Source organism: Nesoenas mayeri (assembly GCF_963082525.1).
Source record: "Nesoenas mayeri genome assembly, chromosome: 1".
Taxonomy (NCBI): Eukaryota; Metazoa; Chordata; class Aves; order Columbiformes; family Columbidae; genus Nesoenas; species Nesoenas mayeri.
In genome coordinates, this window is record NC_137541.1 from 48,252,278 (window position 1) to 48,273,458 (window position 21,181).

Here is a 21,181-nt window from a genome sequence, read left to right on the forward strand (position 1 = left end):
GATGCAGCCCTTGGCTTCGGGTGGGCAATGCTCAGTATGCAGTATGTAAACACAACACCCATTTATTTGAAGCAAGGCAGGAAAAATCTCCCTACGCAATTCCATTTGAGTGTTGTGGGAGCTGACAGATGAAAACGAAAGCGTTTGTTCTTGCCCTGGTCTTTGGTAAGCCAAACCTGAGGTTAGTCAGCCTTTTAATCACACTGCAAATCCACTTGCTTTTTTGGTTTGTTTCTTTTTTTTTTTTTTTTTTTTTTTCTGTGCATTTGTGGAAAAAGGAGATGGACAAGAAAAAGGTGAGTGGAAAGGGGTAGCTCTTCTCTTTATTTTTGTTGATTGGCCTACATTTGCATTGCATAAACCCGCAATACCAATGTTTGTAAATATTACCAGTGCCGAAATAACTGACTGCAGGGAGTATGTAAAGTATAGGTTTCTTTGCAGATGATTTTAGTTATTGACAAATGTAAATAGTATCAGACATTATTAATGTGAGAATGACAGTTGAAAATATGCTACGGTTACTAGCAGAGAGAACAAAGATAATGTTAAGTATTTCATTTGATTCAAGCTGGTAGCATTCATAATATCTGAGGCCAATGAAAGTAGATACGCTAATGAAGATATTATTTCTACTGTATGTCTAAATAAAAGCCAGTTTAGGAGTTCAAATTAATGAACACTTTGGATCACAATGATGTAGGAAATAAATTATCATCTCATTTTCTATTATTATCTAATAACCACTGGGCGAATGATTGGTTATTGTTTCTGTTTTAACAATGTTTAAATTATATGAAGTAGATGGATGCAATAACCATTTTAAATCTGATTAGGAATTTTCTGCTTTGTACATTTTTTGTGTTATTGTTGCAGTATGGAGCAGACTAAAGTTTGAGTGCAAGGCCAAAATAGCATCAGGTCTAAGATGTCACTGCAGGTATTGTTTGAAGAAGGCCCTTGTGTTACCAGCTGCTTTGCAGCTGTGCCTTGGAGCACACTCTTTTACACAATGTGTAAGTCCCAAGCCTTCAGCTATTCCATCACCACTTGAAGCGATGCTAGAAGTGAGACCAGGTGGTGCAAGCCAGGGGGGGTGACTGCAGGGTCCCCCTCTGCAGGGCCAATAGTTGACCACTAGTTAATAGTCTGAGATTATCTCTCAACCAGGTCTGCTGTGGACACTCCTTTCAGATACCTGCCAGGCCCAAACCTTCACTGCTGTTAATGAGCACTTGTAAGCATGCAGGTTTTATGTATTTTTATTTTTCTTCCTTTTTTGCTGCAAAACCTAGTGGATGGAGAAAACCAGGTTCGGGAATAACCATTGAGATCCTATTTAGCCCAAGCCTTGAGAGCTGCATTTTCTCCCATGTGCAATTGGACACCTTTATAACAGCCTTTCACATGGTATTTTTTAATGTTCCAGTGAAGAATTTCTAAGAGTTAGGATGAGTATCTCTGTGCTCTTCCACCTTCACTGGCATCTCACTGGCATTGGGCAGCAGAGATGGGAAGTGAGAGAGGAGGGTGTGCTGGAAGCCTTGGGGCCCAGGGAGAGGTGGGTTGCACACTTCAACTCAGACTCATGTTCTGCAAAGCCTACAGGTTTAGTCTGGGCTGTCACAGGCGGATGAGATTACCTCTGGGTTTGTGAACAACCTTGATTCAATCCAGACAGAAAAAGGCTAATCTAAGAATTTACCTGAGCATACTCACTGGAGTGAGAGAGACACAGGTTCACTTCTTTTCTTGGGTAGAAACTTAAGTCTCTAGAAGTCGTCTAACCATCCAGTCTGTCTTGTTGAAGCTGTTCTACATTGTATAAATAATTATGCATTGTGCCAGAGGGAAGAAAAGAAAAATTCAAGTTTGGACTCTGAATCTGGAGTGTAGCTTCAGTGTTGCTCCAAATCTGAACTGGGTCTATGCAGATTAAGATTTTAACTCCCCCGAGTTAAGTTATACTTTAAAACCAAATTAACTGAGCTGCTACATTTATTTTTTTTCCATCTTGAGGGTGGCTGACACATGAACTAGGAATATAGAGGTGCCTGTATTTCAGGCCACAAGTCCAAATTCACAGATTGTGAATCATGTCAGCCTCTGAACATACATTCAGAAAGATTCAGGCATCTGTAAATCAGAGCCTGAAAATGTCAGTCTGCCCATCCTATCTGTTCGTGTAGCTTGGTGTTTCCAAGCATGGCCACCCCATTTGAGTGAACCTGGCTTCAATACAATCACATTAACCGTCTCAGTTACAGTAAACCCGCATCCAGTGTCTTTTTCAGCTGTTCTTCTGCCTCTCGTTTGTTCTGCTATCATCAGCTCCAGGGACATCGGTTCATTGACTGTTAAGGCCAAGGATAAGTGTAGTCCTGTTCACTCTACTGTCTCTTCTTTAGAAGTATCTTAAGAAGCTATTTGAAATATTGAATGTGGGCACAGCTGAGTCCTGGGAATGTCCAGTTTCAGCCTGGAATAACACGTGCATGGAAATGTGTGCCAACGGTGTGGATTTCCTTTACAGTAGAAGCATAACCTGTGTGTGAATTCACAGTGCTTTATCATGAAATAAATAAAGCAGAGGACAGCATAATAGAACTTCCTCGGCATAAGGGTTTATCTGAGTCCTGTACAGGATAATCTGAAACCGTTCTTGTCAAATGGATCTATACTTTTTTTCATTGTGTAGTTTTGTCGTTTACTGTGAAACTCAGAGTTCAGTGACAGGTAAAGTTATTTTTTGAGGAAGAACTTAATAATGCTCAATTACTTTTCTGATAGGCGTTTTATGATGATATGTGATAGGTATATACATTTTATAGGAATTTGGAAGTATGAGGAAAAAATATAAGATTTGCCTTGCTACCTTTGGCTTGCTTGGTAGCAGCAGACCAATATATGTATTCCTTTTATGTTTACGGCATGATACATCATTGCTGAATGGATTCTTCAGTCTGTTTAGTAACACATGACCTCTAATTGCTTTTGGAAAAAAGTTACTCTGGCAACATAAGTCAAACTGTAAAACTAAGTTGTGCATGTCCTGACAATTTATTACCGTTTAGAGCAGAAAATGAATTCTGCAAATCATACAGCAGCTCTTTTTGTAGGAGCTGCTCCTGGACAAAAGTATGAACCTATTAATGTCTACAACACATACTGAAAACTTGAAGTAATACACTGTTGTGCAAGGTTCATTATTTTACAGTATGATTTTGGATTGTGCCTGTAAATGTGGAAGTTTTAAAGGGTGTAGGGAAGTTTCTTCCTCGATTTCATATTGATTAAAAAAAATCCTCTCTGTTTATGGCAATTTCATAATTGTGTATAAAATGGGAATAGGATATGAAGGTGCTGACTTTTGTGGTCTGGCTGAAATAAGGCAGTAAGGAGTTAGTCACAATACATTTAAAATAATAATATGCTGCACATATGCAAAGTAATTCATGAAATGAAAAGAAGTGCTTAGAAATTTCAGAAGGTTGAAATTTAAAGATCCTCATGTTTTATTGTAAAGTCTTGACTTCCAGCCCTCTAATTTCCAGCCTCCATTTACTTGTTATTAAGTGAACTCAGCAAAATTTGTCTTTTGCATTAAATGGCAAGCAGACAATATTATGCATTATGTCTTTAAGCTGATATAGATCTGAATGTCAGTTCTTCTTGAGATTTGTTTTTCTTTGACTACTTTGAAGCATGCAGGAATAAGAACATTAGTCAGCCAAATGAATTTAGGAAGCTTGTATAACACTGCTTGGCACCCTCTTTCATTTGGATTTAAAAATATGTTCCTGAATAAACAGAGCTTTTTAGTGGTTATATTAAAAAGGAGGGAAAAAATATATCTCCAATATTTGTAATTGCTGTATTTTTCAAATTACTGTGCTTCTGCAATGTGTGGATTGCATTTCTATTCTAATAGCAAAAACTATCAATGCTGTATTTGACAACAGTTTAAATGGTTCTGATGAGTATTGCATTCTTTATTTTCAAGGAAGTATGAACCTTATTTATAAACCATAAGTTTAAATACTGTCACTGAAGATGCTTTGATCTTCTGTATTATAATCCCTGGCAAAGAATGTGCCCTAGATTTGCCATGCATTCTCTAAATCCATGTCCTTTAAAAATCCTGGCTTTAATCATAGTCTATTCCAAACTGTTTTGATAAATTTCTTCAGTATTTGTTCATTTAATAGTGTAAAGCTGGGCAGTGAAAGACCTCTTTTCAGGCTACTAAATCCAGTGAAAATCTTGCTGTTTTTTAAAATATATAATTTCCAAGCAAGGTGGTGTTCATAATTCCCCGTCAATTTTCTTCTGCTATGGATGTTGGAAGATTTTGCTCCCCCCATGTCAGTGACCAAAATTTCAGTTTGTTTTTGTTTTTTTTTTTTCCCCCTATCATCCCATCTCAAGCCCACATTGTAAAATGATCGTTCATTCTTCAAGTTTCTCTCTCCTCTCCCTATTGAGAGAGTAAACTCACAGTGCTACCCTCATTTATTTGTGCACTTTCTCTGGCCTCTGCTGTGTTTAAATCAGCATCCTCACCTCTGACAATACAACTTCAGTACTTCTGGTAGCCAAAATACTGAAGGTGTCTCTGTCACCATCCTGTTTCCTTTTGCACAGTGTAGATTTCATCTCTGGCGAATGTTCTATATGGTTTTATAGTAGTCTGTGCATCTTTTTGAGGCCCACTTCAAATATTAATCATCTGAATAAACTGGTTTTAGTGTATTTCATCTTGTCTATAAAAACAAAGCAGCTCAGAATTAGGATGAATCCACTGTTCTGTGGAATACATTGTTTATTTATATGATTGCACTCATAAGCTATTAATATGAAGAGTCCTCTGAAATACTGGTCTGCCATTTCTAGAAGCAACAATACCTTTTTCTCTGGAACATCAGCAATTTTCTTAATATATTTTAAACTATTATAAATTATTATAAATAAATTATTTATATATTTATATGTTATTATTAAATTATTATAAATTATTTTCTTAATATATTAAGAAAATCCTTTCTTGTTTTTTTTTTTTTTTATTTTAAAAAAAAGCTCATGTATTTATTGACACCAAAGCAAATCCTTTTAGAAGTTATTACTAATTTCTCCCATATCTCAGCTTTGTCACATACCCGTATTAGAAATATCCAATTCAGTGTTTTCATTTGGCCTTTAAAAAAATCTGGCCTAAAACATTCTTTAAATCAGCTGGAGTGGATTTCCTGTCTTTCTTCTGTTTCTCCTCAGCACATTTTAAGAATTTGTTCTCACACACAGGTTTTAGTGATCAACTAGACATTTGCCAGTACTTTTGGTCATTTCCCACTAACAGTGGGACATTGCAAACAGCCTGATGCATATATGAAGTTAATCTGAATTTAGCCCACTGGTTTCTTTCTATTGCAACAAGCCTCTTTTGCTTTGCATTCAATAACATTGTTTCAATTACTGTTGAATTTGTAGCTGTTTAAAGTGCTAATTGTCAAACTATAATGTGCTTTTTGGCTTTATTCACTGTGATGGATTTTTTTCTTAACATATGCACTCCATTACTTATTTCAGAGTAAATGGCACAATTCCTACAAAACTGGGGAGAATTTTTTTTCCTGCACAAGTTGACAAGTATCACTTAAGTAAACTTGCTAAGAAACTGTGTCACTTATGAAAATACCTAAATAGTCTTACAGGAGTTTCAGAGTGTAAACATTGAAAAGTACATAGTCTGAGGAGCTTTGCACTAATCTGGGATATATTTTCTGTAAGATTAATTATGGAAGCCAAAGAAATATTGTGATAGGCCGAGCAGCTTAATGTGTCTTCTTTAAGAAGAGCAGTCCTAGGAAACTTGTGATAATTACGTGTGTAAATCACATAACAAATCATATTATATTTTGTCAATAGTTGCATGAGTTTCTCTATCAGCACATCTATAACAAGGATGCTGTTGAACATATATCATAAGAGTAGTTTGACTATTGACAACTGTGGTTCTTCGTAATCCACATTGATATTTTTGACCATATATAAAGCTCTATAGGAAGCAAATGCTCTGCACACAATATACAACTGCATTTTTTATAAGTAGCTTCTGTGAAAATCATCAGTAAAATACAGGTAAAGTAGTTGTTTTTCCAAAGGGTTGCATTCTGTCTCATTGTTGTAAATGTTGTGAGTATACCAAATACTTCTTATCAGTTATTAACTGAATTTGAAGCATTGTGTTATTGGTGTCTTTGGAATTATATTGTATAGGCATCTCTATTTAATAGGCACTTATATTTCTGAAAAATAGTAGAGATTTGGGGAGCTTTTTTCCTCAGATTATTTTTCTTCCAGTTGTGTCTGCATCTCCATAGTCATGCTGAGCTGCAAACTGTCTGACTCCACATCTTCTTTCAGTATGTTTACCCCACGATTTCTGCAGTTTTTAAGGAAAGCCACAAGTGGAGCTTCAGGTTTAAGTTTAGATATTTACAGTTCTCTCTAGTTACCACAACTCAAGCGAAAACGTTGAGGCAGCATTTGAATGACTTTTGTGTTAGTTCTGTGGTCACAATTCTGTGACAATGGAGTTAGCTGTGTCTCTTTGTTCTAAGCAGAGGGCACTTGCACGTTGACGTAGATCAGGGGAATGTGCCTGTTCTTCCTGGAAACACAGGGGAATTGGGGGTAACACTCAAGTGCTAGGAACACATTGGTGGAGTTTGTAGTCACTAGCGTCTACAAATCCCAAACAAACAAAAAAATAATAATAATAAAAAATAAAATAAAAAATAACTAATGCCATCCACAAACCACCAGGACATTAGAATTACAGTTTGTGTGGACAGGTTTAAAGTTTGGGGCAAGATATAAATTACGACTCAGGTTAATTTTACAGGTAAGGCAAGGTGTTCATAACTTGGTAAAAATAGCTGATCATGGTGTTCCCTTCATTTTCTTAAATATATAGTAACTCTCCACTCATTAACTCCTAATTCTTGTCTTTAGAGTTAAGGAATATGCCCAGAGTTTAAAAAAGAATTTTTCTTAACAGCTTGCCTCTATTGTTGTGTTGTCAGCAGATCTTGCTGTATTTAAACCAGTCAGTGGAAGGAAGGTGGGAACATTGCATTAATAGAGTTGAATGAAAGGAGTAGAAAAGCCCAGCTCCTGCAACACAAATGCTTTCAATGTACTAAAATTCTTTGTGCTTCAAAATGAGTGAATAAAGACAAAGTGTTGAAATTACTTAATTAGCTTTAAAAGAAAAAAAAAAAAATGAAAAAAAAAAAAATGAGTAGCCCTATATTGTATCTCCCTTATCATAACAGTTTGAGGAAAACATGATTTAGGGACAGAACGCAGTAAGCCATTAAATTGTAACATGGCAAAAACCTAAGAGGTAACATTCCCTAATTGTCAGCAACCTCACATAGTTCAATCTGGTAAGAGGGTTCACAGATTGATGACAACATGTGCAAGCTACATAAATTACTCAGGTTAATTGAAACTAAAAGAGATTCCGAGGAACTTTGTAAAGGTTTAGAGAAGATAAAAGAACAGATGGCATGATGGCAAGTGGAGTTTGTTGTGCTGAAGTGCAAGGGGGCTGCATTTTGGAAGGAATGTTTTGAACTAATTGTAACTACATTAATAAGAACAGTTTTCATGAGTTTGTACAAACTTTTTACAAGCTCTTTTTTAATATTCTTGTAGCAATACTTGGACAGGAAAAATGGGTGAAAAATCCCTATATTTTACCTGTGCTAGAACAAATCAACCAACATATTGAGATGCAGTAGGAGCAGGAAGAAAAGTGTAAAAGGAGAAAGCTTTTATGATGGTGATAGTCAGCTATCTTGAAAAGTAGTACTGCTTGCCCCATCAGAAAAAAAAGAATATAACAGAAATGGTGATCGTAAAATAGGGAAAAGCATTATACGGAAATAATGCATATGAAAGGGGACTGAAAGTTGAGGGCAAGAAACTACTGAGAGATCTGTATAGTGGTACATAAGAAGTAGTAGTGAGAAAGATTACTGGACATTGCTCATTTTTTCTTGGTACATAAGAAAATAAATATTTAACACAACTGAAAGTCAGAAGATGCTAAAACAGGCAATGCTACCTTCACACGCAATTAGCAGTCTGGAAAGCTTTTGACACTAGATATAATACGGCTTGAAATGGAGCTTGATAAATGTCAAAGTGAGCCCAAGAGGTCACTTCCACCAAAAGTGGTAGTTCTAGTCTTCTCATTCTTGCATGTCTCTTCTCCTCCTCCACTCATTCCTCGGGGATTAGTTTTCTGTCTCTGAGCTGAATTGGCTCATCACTGGCTGTGAATTTACTGACTTGCAGAGGGGTCGGGTGAATGTCAGAGCAGGGAAGCTGCAGAGAAGAAGATGCTGAGAGCCTCTCTTAGCAGCAGGGAGCTGTTAGGTTGCTTAGACCATCTCATTAACCTCGACTGAAGAAAGAAAGGATTATACACTTAAGTAAGTAAAAAGCCCTGGTTACTTTAGTTTGTGCTCTGAGCATGAAAGGTTGCTTATCTTCTAATTCATGCAATTAGGGAGAAATTTTCAAATAGGCAATATATTCTGTAAGTGTGAATTATCAGGCTTCTTCAGTTTTCTGTGGCTACCAGACTGATCATGTACCGATCTGACACCTCTTATTTTCCAAATCTTCATTCCCTTAATTGCACAAGTCAGATTTGGCCTAATTATAAACTCAGTTTCATATACAACCATCTGCCAAAATTACCATCTGTAACAATTCAGCTTTTAGTTTTGAAAAAAGGAAAATCCTTTGAAATAAATTGTAGCTGAACTCCAATTACAAATGAAAGTAATGACAGCTGAGACATACTGAAAGATCTTTATTTTATCATGTGAGTATGAATGGTTAGAACTCGTAACATTTTATGCAATGCTGACACGTTGCATAACCCCAGCCATTGAAAGACAGTGGAGTTCTCATGGACCATCCCTCAAAGAAGCTCTTTACAGTATTTCAGTACCAACAAGAAAAGGCACTTAAAAGTATGTCCTCCTCTTTTAGGGGTGCACAGGAATTCAAAGTAACCTTGAGTTTCTGATGCAGTAATGCAGTCACTGGCTTTTTATGTTGTAGGAAACATGTTGATCATGCCCATCCATTTTTGCTATCTTCAACTTACGTTGTCCTGAAACAACTTCATACATTGCTTCAAATTCCTAAAATGGCCACTCTGGTAATTTGCCTTATCTAAAAAAAAAAATAAATAATGTGTATGTCACATGAAAATAATTTCAGAAAAAACTTTTAAAATTAACGGTGGAACAATGTGTTTTAGTAAATCTTGAAAAAGGAACTGATGTTCATTTTCTGTGGTAAAAAAATGTGCAGTTGGAATAATAATATCTCTTAGTTATTTATGATATATGAAAATTTTTCAATTTAGATTAAAAACTTAAGAAAATGTTGCTGATTTGTTCCTACTAATATGCCAACTTAATTACTTTCGGACAAGGCATAATGTATTTGTAATTCCAGCTTGCTGAGGTAAATGGCTTATTGCCTGCCCAGTGCTTAAGTTGCCTTGCAAGCATACTTAAATGTTTTGAAGATTAGTTTCTAATTTGATGTGCCAGTTACCTGATTTGTTTGCAGTCTCACAAGCTTTAACTTCAAGGCGTTTGAGATTAATCTCATCCATTAGTATATCCCTTTGGATAAATATTATTGTCACAAAAAATACTGATTTGTTCTTAATTCATTTATATTTCAATAACAATGTAAATGAAAGATTGTGTTGTTCTTTCACAGACCATTACCTTAAAGCTAAATTGTTCAGTTTGGTTCTGAGAATGTATAGGAAAGCGTCTGATTCAAATAATGCAGGAAATTAAATGCTGAGCTTAGAGCATTTTTTGAAGGTAAAATTATTTACTGGGTAGACTTCATGAATACATATGAGAGAACAGAGTTGAAATCAGGATCTGGAATTTAAAAAGGTTGTTTTGTTTTGGTTTTTTTTTTTTTTCCAGTCAGAAAATGATTTAAATCTGGTTTTGTTTTACTCTGTGTTATTTGGAAAGAGCTGAGATAAAACAGCATGTTTCTCACATTTCTTGGTGCACTACTAACATGTGCAGCTTAGCTTGTCAGGTAGTGATAAGAAGAAGTACAGCATTCTGAACAACCTACTGAGATCTTGCAAATGAGTGGTTTGAAATAGGTACAGGGAGAATGTAAGCCTGGCCATGTTGTTTCTGATGGGCTCATTGAAACTTTGTTTCATTATTGACAAATGTGCAGTCATATGCTCAAAGTTTTTGAATGGTAAGGTTTAAACTTACACATTTCCCAGGGAAATATTGCAAGAGACTTTCTGGTTAGCTCACTATTGTATCAAGAAACGCCATGTAAATGAACAAAGAACAGCAGTATTTTTATTGGGATGAATCAGTTAAACATGTTCAAAGTCCTCAGGGTTTTTCGTGCATCTCCTGATAAAGGAAGATGAAAACTTGGCACCAAAGCTAGGACATGACCAGGAGATCATAGAATCATAGAATCACAGAATGTTAGGGATTGGAAGGGACCTTGAAAAATCATCTAGTCCAATCCCCCTGCCGGAGCAGGAACACCTAGATGAGGCTACACAGGAGTGTGTCCAGGTGGGTTTTGAATGTCTCCAGAGTAGGAGACTCCACAATCTCCCTGGGCAGCCTGTTCCAGTGCTCTGTTACCCTCACTGAGAAGAAGTTTCTTCTCAAATTTAAGTGGAACCTCTTATGTTCTAGCTTAAACCCATTACCCCTTGTCCTACTGTTGGTTGTCAGCGAGAAGAGCCTGGCTCCATCCTCGTGACACTCACCCTTTGTATATTTGTAAACATTAATAAGGTCACCTCTCAATCTCCTCCAAGCTAAAGAGCCCCAGCTCCCTCAGTCTTTCCTCATAAGGGAGGTGCTCCACTCCCTTAATCATCTTGGTTGCCCTGTGCTGGACTCTCTCCAGCAGTTCTCTGTCCTTCTGGAACTGAGGAGCCCAGAACTGGACACAGTATTCCAGGTGTGGTCTCACCAGGGCAGAGTAGAGAGGAAGGAGAACCTCTCTCGACCTATGCAGGTTTCATTTTTCTTTCTTTTTTTTTTTTTTTTCTTCTTTTAAATGGCTTGGTTGTTTTTTTTTTTTAATCTTTTCCTCTGACAAATTCTCTTCTCAAAACTTCCTGCAGTTTTTGTAAAAGTTGACTACAGATTATTATTAAAATGTCTGTATTGGCTGTTTATGGGACCAGAAGCCGCCTTCATTGCCTAACAACATGTTTTGTTGAAGATAGAACATAGTGTGTAAAGTTTTATGTATTTGTTTTAAGACTTACACTGTTTCTAGCAAACTGAACAGTGTTATGTTGAATTTTCCTCCGCATATTCACTTATGGCACATACTAGGTCTTCTATTGACTTAGTGTTTTGTACATAATATGCTTGTAAAACATGCTTGTGTTACATTTGTAAAGCCACATTTCTGAGTTATTAATGGGTGTACAGGCATATAATTTATAGGCATTATGTCCAATATTCCAAATTTCTCTGTTACGTAAAAATAGACCAAAGGGCCAGAAACTCAAGTTTCATTATGGAAGACCATGACTTGGCCCCATATTTGCAGCTGAGCTCTGCACTGATGACACTTTTTCATCCTGCAGTAGAGCTCTATGTGAAGGATATTTTTCACCCCTGTTACGTGCTCCAAGGTAATTACATATGTTTGGAATAGTGCTTATTAAAGAATCTTCTGAATTCTGAAAGAACAAGTAACAGGTTTTATTACTTATATTCAAAATTTGAGGTGTCACTACTGATGATGGAAGAAAACCTAAAACATCCTTTAAGTATTTCCCAAAAGATCCAAGATGAAAAGCAGCTGAAAAGCAGAATGACCTTCTTTCATCAATGCTGTAGTTAGTGTTGAAAACTTTGACCAAAAAGACTTGGCAAAAAAAAACACACACCAAAACAAACAAACAAACAAACAAACAAAAACAAACAAACAAAAACTCCTGTATTTCCTGGCTTTTTGGTGTCAAGTTTTCATCCTGTGTGAAAACTTCTCAGTTCTGGTGCATCTGAATTTCCTGTTCCAAGCCTTTTTAAGTTGATGCAGATGCTGTTTTCTGGAATATATCCAGATAAGACAGCTTTTATGTGAGTAAATTGAGAATACGTTTTATGTCAGCTATTATTTATCAATGGGATAAACTGCTCTGACTAATGAAGAACAATTCTATTTAAAAGTTGTATGACTTTGATTTTAAGTTGTTTGCTCCTCTTCAGAAGCAACCACCTGGCTGGATAACACATCCATTGTAATAGCTGCAACAAGGCTCAGTAAGAGGCAGGGTAATCCTCTATTTACATTTGCTGAAGAGAAGAGCCTGTGAAACTAAGGTACCATAGAAAGTGAATAAATACAGTTTCTAATCTGAGAGGAGGTAAGAGAAAGGGAATGCTTGCTTTATTTTCCATGGGGTTTTGAGTTTTTATGTTGCTTCTGTGTGGCACTGGAAGTCAGATGGGCTTTTTAATTAGGCATAAAGAAGATTTGGATTGTAGGCTTGACCTCCATAAATACATCAAGAGAACAAACTGGAAAGATGGGAGTATAACTACATAAGCAAAGGAGCAGTGTTGCCATGAGAACACATTGATATAAACTGCTATCAGTACACTTAAACTGGACAGTGCAAGAAGGCTTTTAACCATTAGAGCAGCGAAGAACAATTTCCCAAGATTCACCTCAAATACTGTGTTTCGTTTTGGGCCCCTCACAAGAAAGACATTGAGGTGCTGGAGAAAATTCAGAGAAAAGTGATGAAGCTGGTGAGGGGTCTGGAGCACAAGCCTTATGAGGAGTGGCTGAAGGAACTGGAACCGTTTAGCCTGGAGAAAAGGAGGCTGAGGGGAGACCTTATTGCTCTCTGCAGCTACCTGAAAGGAGTTTGTAACATGCAGGGTGTTGGTCTCTTCTCCCAAGTAGCAAAAGATGGGACGAGAGGAAATGCCCTCAAGTTGTACCAGGGAAGGTTTGTACTGGATATTAAGAAAAAATTCTTCATGGAAAGGGTTGTCAAGCATTGGAACAGGCTGCCCAGGGAAGTGGTTGAATAACCGTCCCTGGAGGTGTTAAAAAGATGTGTAGATGTGGCATATAAGAACATGGTTTAGTGGTGGACTTGGCAGCACTAGTTTTATGGTTGGACTTGATGATCATAACTTGTATGATTCTATGATTCTATGATTATTCTGCTCACTCCCACTTTACTCCTACGCTATTTCTGTTTGGTTATATCCAGTTCGATTACACATCTAAGCTATCTGCAACATCAAAGGAGGGGGGTGTAACTGAACTGTTATCTGAAGCCTACCTATCCCAGGAGTTACCTGAAGTCCACATTGACTTTGAAGACTGATATCTGCTGTGGAATGGGGCAAATCAGTCAAGAGATATGTGCTCTAGGAATACCAGTTTTTTGATTGTCTTTTGAGGAACATTGCCTACACCTAGCGTATATTGGAATTGAGGTTGCTGATACCATTTGCATTACTAGCAGGTGATGCCAGAGCTTTTCTGGGTGGACTGCAGAGTACTACATTTGCGTGATGTTGGTCATGATATCTTCAAAATGGCAGAGGGACTGAGGAAAGCTGCTGGGCCTCAATCCCATGATCTTTATCATGATGTAAACTACATAATTTATGGAACCTCGGTTTCTCACCTTATCCTGAGTGCTCTTGTAGACCAGCAATGTAGACAGCAGCTATAAAAAGTCAGGAAATTAATAGTCTCATGATATATAGTACAATACTGATGTGAAAAAACATCATTCTTCCATGCTGTCAAAGTTTATACTGGTGTCGGCATATCTGAGAGATCCAAATAGGGTTCTTTAATCACATCTAAGTTCATAATTGCAAGGATGTAATACAATTTAGGTAGGTGGATGAAACACACTTAATCTTGGCCGTACTGGCATCTAGTTTTAGTCTGTGTTCAGCAATTATCCTTTTGTAATGAGATCTCTCATATTGAGCAGGTCAGCGAAATTAGTTCTGAATTTGTATCCTGTAAAAATGCAGGACCTATCAGGGATGTTATTAAATGAATTCAGAGTTCATAAACAGAACAATATCTTTCTGTGAATGTGTGTTTGCTTTAAGATCGAGTTGACCAGTCTGTGATTTACATTTCAGAAATCATCATGTGGTTGTACAAGAAAGTAGAAAAGGATAAAAAAAAAAAAAAAAAAAGGAGAGAGAGAAACTTGCATAAAAACTTTTAAACTTTGTATAAGAATTTATTTTTCCTGATGTTTTCTTTCCAGATGCTCAAGTGTGAACTGAAAACTCTTCAGATTTATAATATAGTTTACTTTCTAGGAAAGTTAATGTGCATGAAAGAGTAAGAATGCACCTAACCCATTTTACTTCATACTACAAAATAAATACTAGGAAGGACAGAGACATTTTCATCATGTACATGGGTTTCATTGTATGCTAAGTATCGAAATAGATGATGTTTTTGCTGTTCTTGAATTTTTTTTTATTTTTTACATTTTCAGTATAATAGTTGTCTCAGCCCAAATTCCATGTGTTTTGTAGCAAACGGTAAGAAATAAAGATGCAATACAAAATTTCTGTAAGAACGCTTATTCCATTTTCTTTACTGGTTCTTGAAGGCCTAAGATTAAAAGAAGTGGCTCTATATAGATTTTAACTGTCATTCAAAAGAATATTCAAGATAGTGGATTTTTTGTACAAACTTGGCAAACAAGGAGGACATCTGAAATAGATCTTTAAAACCAATCTTTAATTAAATATTTTACTTAAGAGAATGACTTTTCATTCCCTGAGGAAGTCAGATTATCCAGCTCCATATAGTGTGAGAATCTTGTCCTCCCTGCCAAGATAATCTTGTATCTTACTTTGTTTTCCCCTTTCAATTACTTAAAAATGCCTTTGGATTTATGCTATAAAACTCTAAAAAAGTTATCAGGAGAGGAGAAAAAAAAAAAAAAGAAGAAAACTTCCTCTTCGGAGCTTGTGGGAGGTTTTGTTGAGTCAACTGAAATCTGATTTTCTACTGATTTCTATTTTGATTGTGTAGGTATTTTGGCTCTCAGTGTCTCCATTAACCGAAGAAGTAGATATTGATCTCTATCACTCTAAAGTGGTATAGAAAAAATGTCCTGGGTGATTGTAATGGAACTTTACAAGAAGGGTAAAAAAATAACTCTTGCCTGTACTTATGTCCTAAAAAGACTGTGCTAAGTCCAAAACCCATGAAGGTGCTCATAATCTCTAACTATGACTTAACAGGAAGACTTCTTTCAAAATTGGGGGGGGGGGGGGGGGTATTTGTTTATTTGTTTGTGGTTTTGTTTATTTTGGGTTTTTTTGGTTTTTTTGGGGAGGTGTTGTTTTTTGTTCTTGTGGGGTTTTTTAATTTAATCTTTTTTCCTATTGAAACCTTTTTTTCCATAAAACTCCTGGTTCTGTGCAGAACTAGAATTCCACCTGATGGATGCTAATCAGTAAATATTTATTTTGACACCATTACCACAAGGTCTGGAGGCAACATCCATATATAAGTACCTGTCTTTTGGTAACTTCACTTCCCAGTGTTTGGGAACTAAACAAACTGGCTGTCATCCAGGACACATTTAGGATGCATGGAAACTGCCTGAATCTCTGATTGTCAAGGGAGATTAAAGAGTGGACAAATTTTATTATGGAACAGATAACATTTTTAAAGAGCCAAAGTCAACATTTTTAGAACAGTCAAATATTTTGCATTGGTATCCTTACAGGGGTGGCAGACACATACATTAATTTACACATTAAAAACACTCTTTCGTAGTTTACTGAACGTAATTGCAAAATACATTGATTTGCAAGGCAAACTATATCAATTTACACTTCTTGCTTATTATGTTCATCTTGATTACAGCTGAAACACAGCAGGAGTGTGGTTGCACCTTGCTAAGTGCAACAGAAGCACATTGGCTGGAGCAGCCTGCTGCTTCTGCATCTGTCAAGGAGAGCTGGAAGGAGTAGAGCATGATAGTAATTGGCCTGAGGTTGCATGAAATGAAGTTGGCATATAGTCTAAGCAGCTTCCTAGTTTGCCCAAGATCTGGATGGTGGGAAAGAATAGTGTGATTCATCACTTTCTCAGCACAGTAAGACCATTATCTTAAATTTGTCTGTCTCAGGAAAAGGGTGTGCATAACTTGACGAAACTAGAGAATGGTTTCTCCTTCCAGCTGAAGAAAAAGTAGTGAAGAAAAAGTAGTTCTGCATTAGCATTTAACAGATTTGGAACAATTTTTATCCATTGACCTGAACAGTTATTTCTGATTCATTAACAGTGTACCTTAGAAGGGAACACGGTCTGTAAGCATCTGGATACAGCAGCTGGCTTTTCCTTTGCACATGTGGCTGGTAGAGTCCAGCAAGTGCCACTTTAGCATTCTGCCACTAAATAGAAAGTTAGCTGAAAAATCCTCTTCTTATCAGTTGTCATTAGGCATTCCAGAAGTACTGCCCAAGAAAGTGAGTGTACAAAGGTTAGGGGGAAGAGATTTTATGGTTGGAAACATCATGGAAAGGCAAATACATAATGTCACAAAAAGATCAAACAGCTGTGAAAACAGGTTGCCTGTTGAATGCCTTTGAATTTAGGGGGCAATGCCACCTTTTCCTTCTTATGTTTGGAACAAGAACTCATTAATTTCCTTGTCCCTTACCCCATGAAGTACCCTCATATTATTTGTTTTAGATATTATATGCAGAAGTGGGTATAAGAGTATTCTGCACTTCATAAATAACATAAATAACATGTTTAAATATTTCATGTCTAAAGCACTCCAAAACTTACTCTGAAATAAGTGACCAGCATTTCTGTAGTCTGTGTTTAAATCAGAATCTAAATAAATCACTCTGATACTCCCTGCTGAATTTTGTTTACTTTTATCATAATTCTCCCCACTACACATCATTGTTTAAAAAAATGAAGAATAGTATTAGTCACTAGAAAAGTATGCATCTGCTTTTTGTAATCTTAACAAAGCTTATAGGGTGTGATCCAAAGATTTTTTAGGTGTCTCACCCCAGCAGGGTGACTCACTGAGCTGGAGTTAGCCTCTGTTCTGTTCAATGGACTGCCAAAAGGTTATTCAAGAAAACTCACATGTTGACTGGGGAGCTTCCCAGAAGTTAGGGTGCCCAGATGGAGGAGCATGTGCGAGGCGAGGATACACATAAACGTTCTGATGCCTGTGCAGCGAACTGTCTTTTTTTTTTTATTTTTTTTTTTTCCTATGTAATGGCTTGTCAGTGTAAAATGCATAAATGTTCTGAATAATAAGGTTCAGGAGTACCAGTGTACCCCCATTTTGCCCCTTCTGGCTAGGAAGCCATTGTAGGTGGGAAAGTGCCTTTGGTGGTATTTATAAGGGAGATGTCAGAGGAACAGATCTCAACTTCCATGAGGTGGAATTACCTTGGTTAGAAGAAATTTAACCTTGGTCTGTCACTCAAATACCCTAGTCGGCAGGCAATTGTGTTCGGTGAGACCAGTGCATATTTTTTGAAGGACGGGGATGGGTGTACACTGGACTTAATGCTTCAGCTATGTGTTTTTAAGGATCATGCAATGTTTACTCCAGCTACACTGAAGTTATCTCCAGGGTACCTGAGAGCATGTAGGAACCCTTCCAGTTTCAATTTTGCTTGCCAAAGTACTTCACTGCTTCCAGAACTAGATGGTAACGGGTGGGTGACTTTTTTTCCACACCTAACTCGCTCTTTTGGGGTTGGAGCAATATTTAGCATTTAAGCAGTATTTAGGCAGAGCCATTTAGACTATTAAAGTTAGTGCTGTCATTTGTACAGGTGAAAGTATCACTGAATACCATGAAAATGGGAATTGGATTACATTTTGTATAAATGCTCTGCTTTCAGTTGAAGATAATTCCACACTGAAGGTGAATTTCTTAATTGGTTAAAGACAATCCTTCCATGACTTTAATTATCTCTATAACAACAAAATACGTTTGTGGTTTAAAAAAAAAAGAAAAAATCAAGATCTTTTCTTGCTATTTTCTTTTTCTCTGAATCTTCTTACAAAAGGCTTTATAAATATGAACACTGTTAGCTATCCCAGATTGACTAACCAATGTTTTCTATGGCAGAAGTTCAGAAGATATAGCTCCCCAAAGCAGTGTACAAACACTGCCTGAGGAGCCAATATTTAGAGATATTTCTACCTCAGCATTAGGAGAAATGAAAAATAAATTTGGGAAGCCTGACCCAGGGTAAATGTTGTTTCACATTGTCAGCTAACTCTAATGTAGCCATGGCTTGGTTATGGTTAACTGAATGATTTATTCAAGAAACTGGGCTGAAAAATTCTGTGGCTAACATGCTCTGAATGCAAGAAATTTTATAATGAAGAATCCATTAATCTGTATAGTTACTACATCTCCCTGTGTTTAAATAGGGGGTTTTTTTTGCATTTTATTATTTGCCCTTTTTTTTTTGGGGTGGATGATTTCTCCTTAGTTATGATTGGAATTGTTAGCAGAACAAAGAGATATTTGGAAATATCCAGACTTTCCAATATTTGTCCTATTTAGTAATGTGGTATTCCCCTTGCTGCTTTCCACTTAAAGAATTAGCTGAACATTAACCAGCATGACTCAATATCTTTGATAACATACTGTGAAAAAGATGCTAACACATTCATTCAGTAGCTTTTGTCAACACTTCAGATCATAAATGAAGAACAAACATGAAAAAGTAGTTGATTTGCCTCTGAAGGGATGGCCTTCAGCACTCTGGATCACTAGCTAAGCCTCTAAAATGCTGTTAACCAAAATTATAGATTGTGGCATATAGGCAATAATAAAAATCTTTTGCAGAAAAATCAAAAGTGTATACTGTAAATCTTTGATCTGAATTATCCTTTCCAGTCTAGTCATCACTTTTCCCTCCTTTCACAAAATCAACCTAAATATTCAGTATTTAAGAGATTTCAGAGTACAAAAACAATTGACTAATTTTTGAGTCAAAAATAGGAAGAGGCCCTGTGGTATACAGGTCTGCCTCCTGCCTGCCACTTATCTTCAATTTAATGCTAGTAGATGATGTGTGATTAAATCCTGTGGCCAGCTTTGAAAATGCCATTTTAGCTTAGAAGTAATTATACATGGAAATCTGTTACAAGTGTTGTGTGGGTACCATTCATTTATGCTTAGTAAAGTGTAAAACTGGAATCTCTATTTATAAAGCTGTTGTTTCAGGTTCCCTTTTGTTCTGTCCTTGATTTAATTCAGTCTATACAAGTTTTGCTCAAACAGCAGGTTTGGTCATTAGTAAATAACACAAAAATAGCTTAGCTCTTTGATCTAAACAGTTCTTACATACAATGTGCCTGTAGGCATGTGTAATATAAATATTTTGTAAGTGCAAATAATTAAAAGATTTTGGATAATAGACATGTTGAAACTAGCAGTATATTGCACATTTTCATTTCCTGTTGGATGAGACAGGGAACAAATAAGCAAGAAAAACCTCAAATCTTCTCAAAGATTATAAAGCACTTGTTTTTAATAGCAGTTATAAAAAATTACTATGCTTTAAAATCCCAATATTTACATAGGAAAAAAACATGTGTTCTTGTTGATTTGCATAATTATAAAATGTGTAGTGATTTTAAGCTTCATGTGTGGGGTTTCTTTAGATCCAGAAGTATGAAAACTGACAAGATGCATTAGAGTTCTGGTTTTATTTCGAGAGTGCTGCCACTTTTGTTAATATTCCTCAGTCAATCTGACAAAAAACTATTTCAAGTTAAAGAGTGTTGTTACTTTTTTGATTGTTTAACTGTTAGGTTAAACATCGTCGTATGACAGTGACACAACTCAGTGAACAAATCCCATCTTCCTTTACATACTACTCGGTGGTGAGGGATCCAGTAAAGAAATCAGTGATTTCTGGTGTGGACTCCATCTGCAAAGGACACATCAGGGAAATATCCCTGAATCCCAGGAAGTGTAACTGCAAGCATACTGTTTAACCCTGAAGGTAGAACTGCTTTTCCGAAATTCTTAAAAGTGGTATAGTTAGTCCATTTTGGAGCTGGTTGTCATTAATTTCTTGCCTTTTTATAGCAGTTGTGTTCCAAAAATCACAGTGGGGAAGTAGTCTGTTAACCTGAGGTCCTCTTTGGTTTCCTCTGATTCTGGAATTTATGTGAGGAGAAGGAGATGTTTCTCTGGCTACTTAAGGCTAGCTCTTAAATGACTTTGAGCTTCTATACACTGCAAGGAAATCTTAAAGGTCCTTTCAGATACTAGCAGCATTGTTGTCACTGCTATATGCAAAAGACAGAATCACAGAATCATAGAGTAGTTTGGGTTGGAAAGGACCCTCAAAGATCATCTGGTCCAATGCCCCTGCAATGAGCATCTTCAACTAGATCATGTTGCTCAGAGCCCCGTCCAGCCTGGCCTTGAATGTGTCCAGGGATGGGGCATCTACCGCCTCTCTGGGCAACCTGTGCTGGTGTTTCACCACCTTTATTGTAAAAAATGTCTTCCTCATGTCTACCCTGAGTCTCCCCTCCTTTAGTTTAAAAACATTGCCCCTCGTCTTACCAAAGCAGTACAAACACACCAAGGCTGCCCAAATTACCCAAGAGGAGGAACGTCAGCAGAACCAGGTTCCCACATTCCAGGTCTCACTACCCTTTCATTAGAAAGCAGGGAATAGATACAAGGTTGTTATCTCTTTTGTCTCGAGTGTGGCTCCAAGCATCTCCTGAGAGCTTGGCTTGTGCATATATGTTTAACTGCAAAGCTGCTGCATAGCACAAGATACAGAGGTTTTGTAAGACTGTTAAGTACCTAACTTCATGTTAGGTACTTAGTGTCAATTCTTCACATAGGTAATTCTTCTAAAAAATTATTTCTACAAATATTAAATTAAAAGTATTTCTAAATTCTAGTTATGCTGAAGCAAGAGGCATTCTCAAAAGTCATGCTGCATATTCAGTGTGTGCTTTGCTTAGAAAATTTCTGTGATCCTGTGGTGTCTGAAGGTACAGTTTAGGGAAA

At 36.8% G+C, this 21,181-nt stretch overlaps 1 protein-coding gene across 1 annotated transcript in view; it reads left to right on the top strand.

The window, feature by feature from the left end:
- Window positions 1-281: 281 nt before the first annotated feature.
- Window positions 282-21,181, top strand: part of KITLG (KIT ligand) — a gene marked incomplete at its 5' end in the record, with an annotated part of 48,790 nt that continues 27,890 nt past the window's right edge. Inside the window, 2 exons of the mRNA XM_080363898.1 lie at window positions 282-296; window positions 19,957-20,040. Coding sequence (XP_080220024.1) covers window positions 282-296; window positions 19,957-20,040 — 99 coding nt within the window. The remainder of the gene's footprint in view (window positions 297-19,956; window positions 20,041-21,181) is intronic.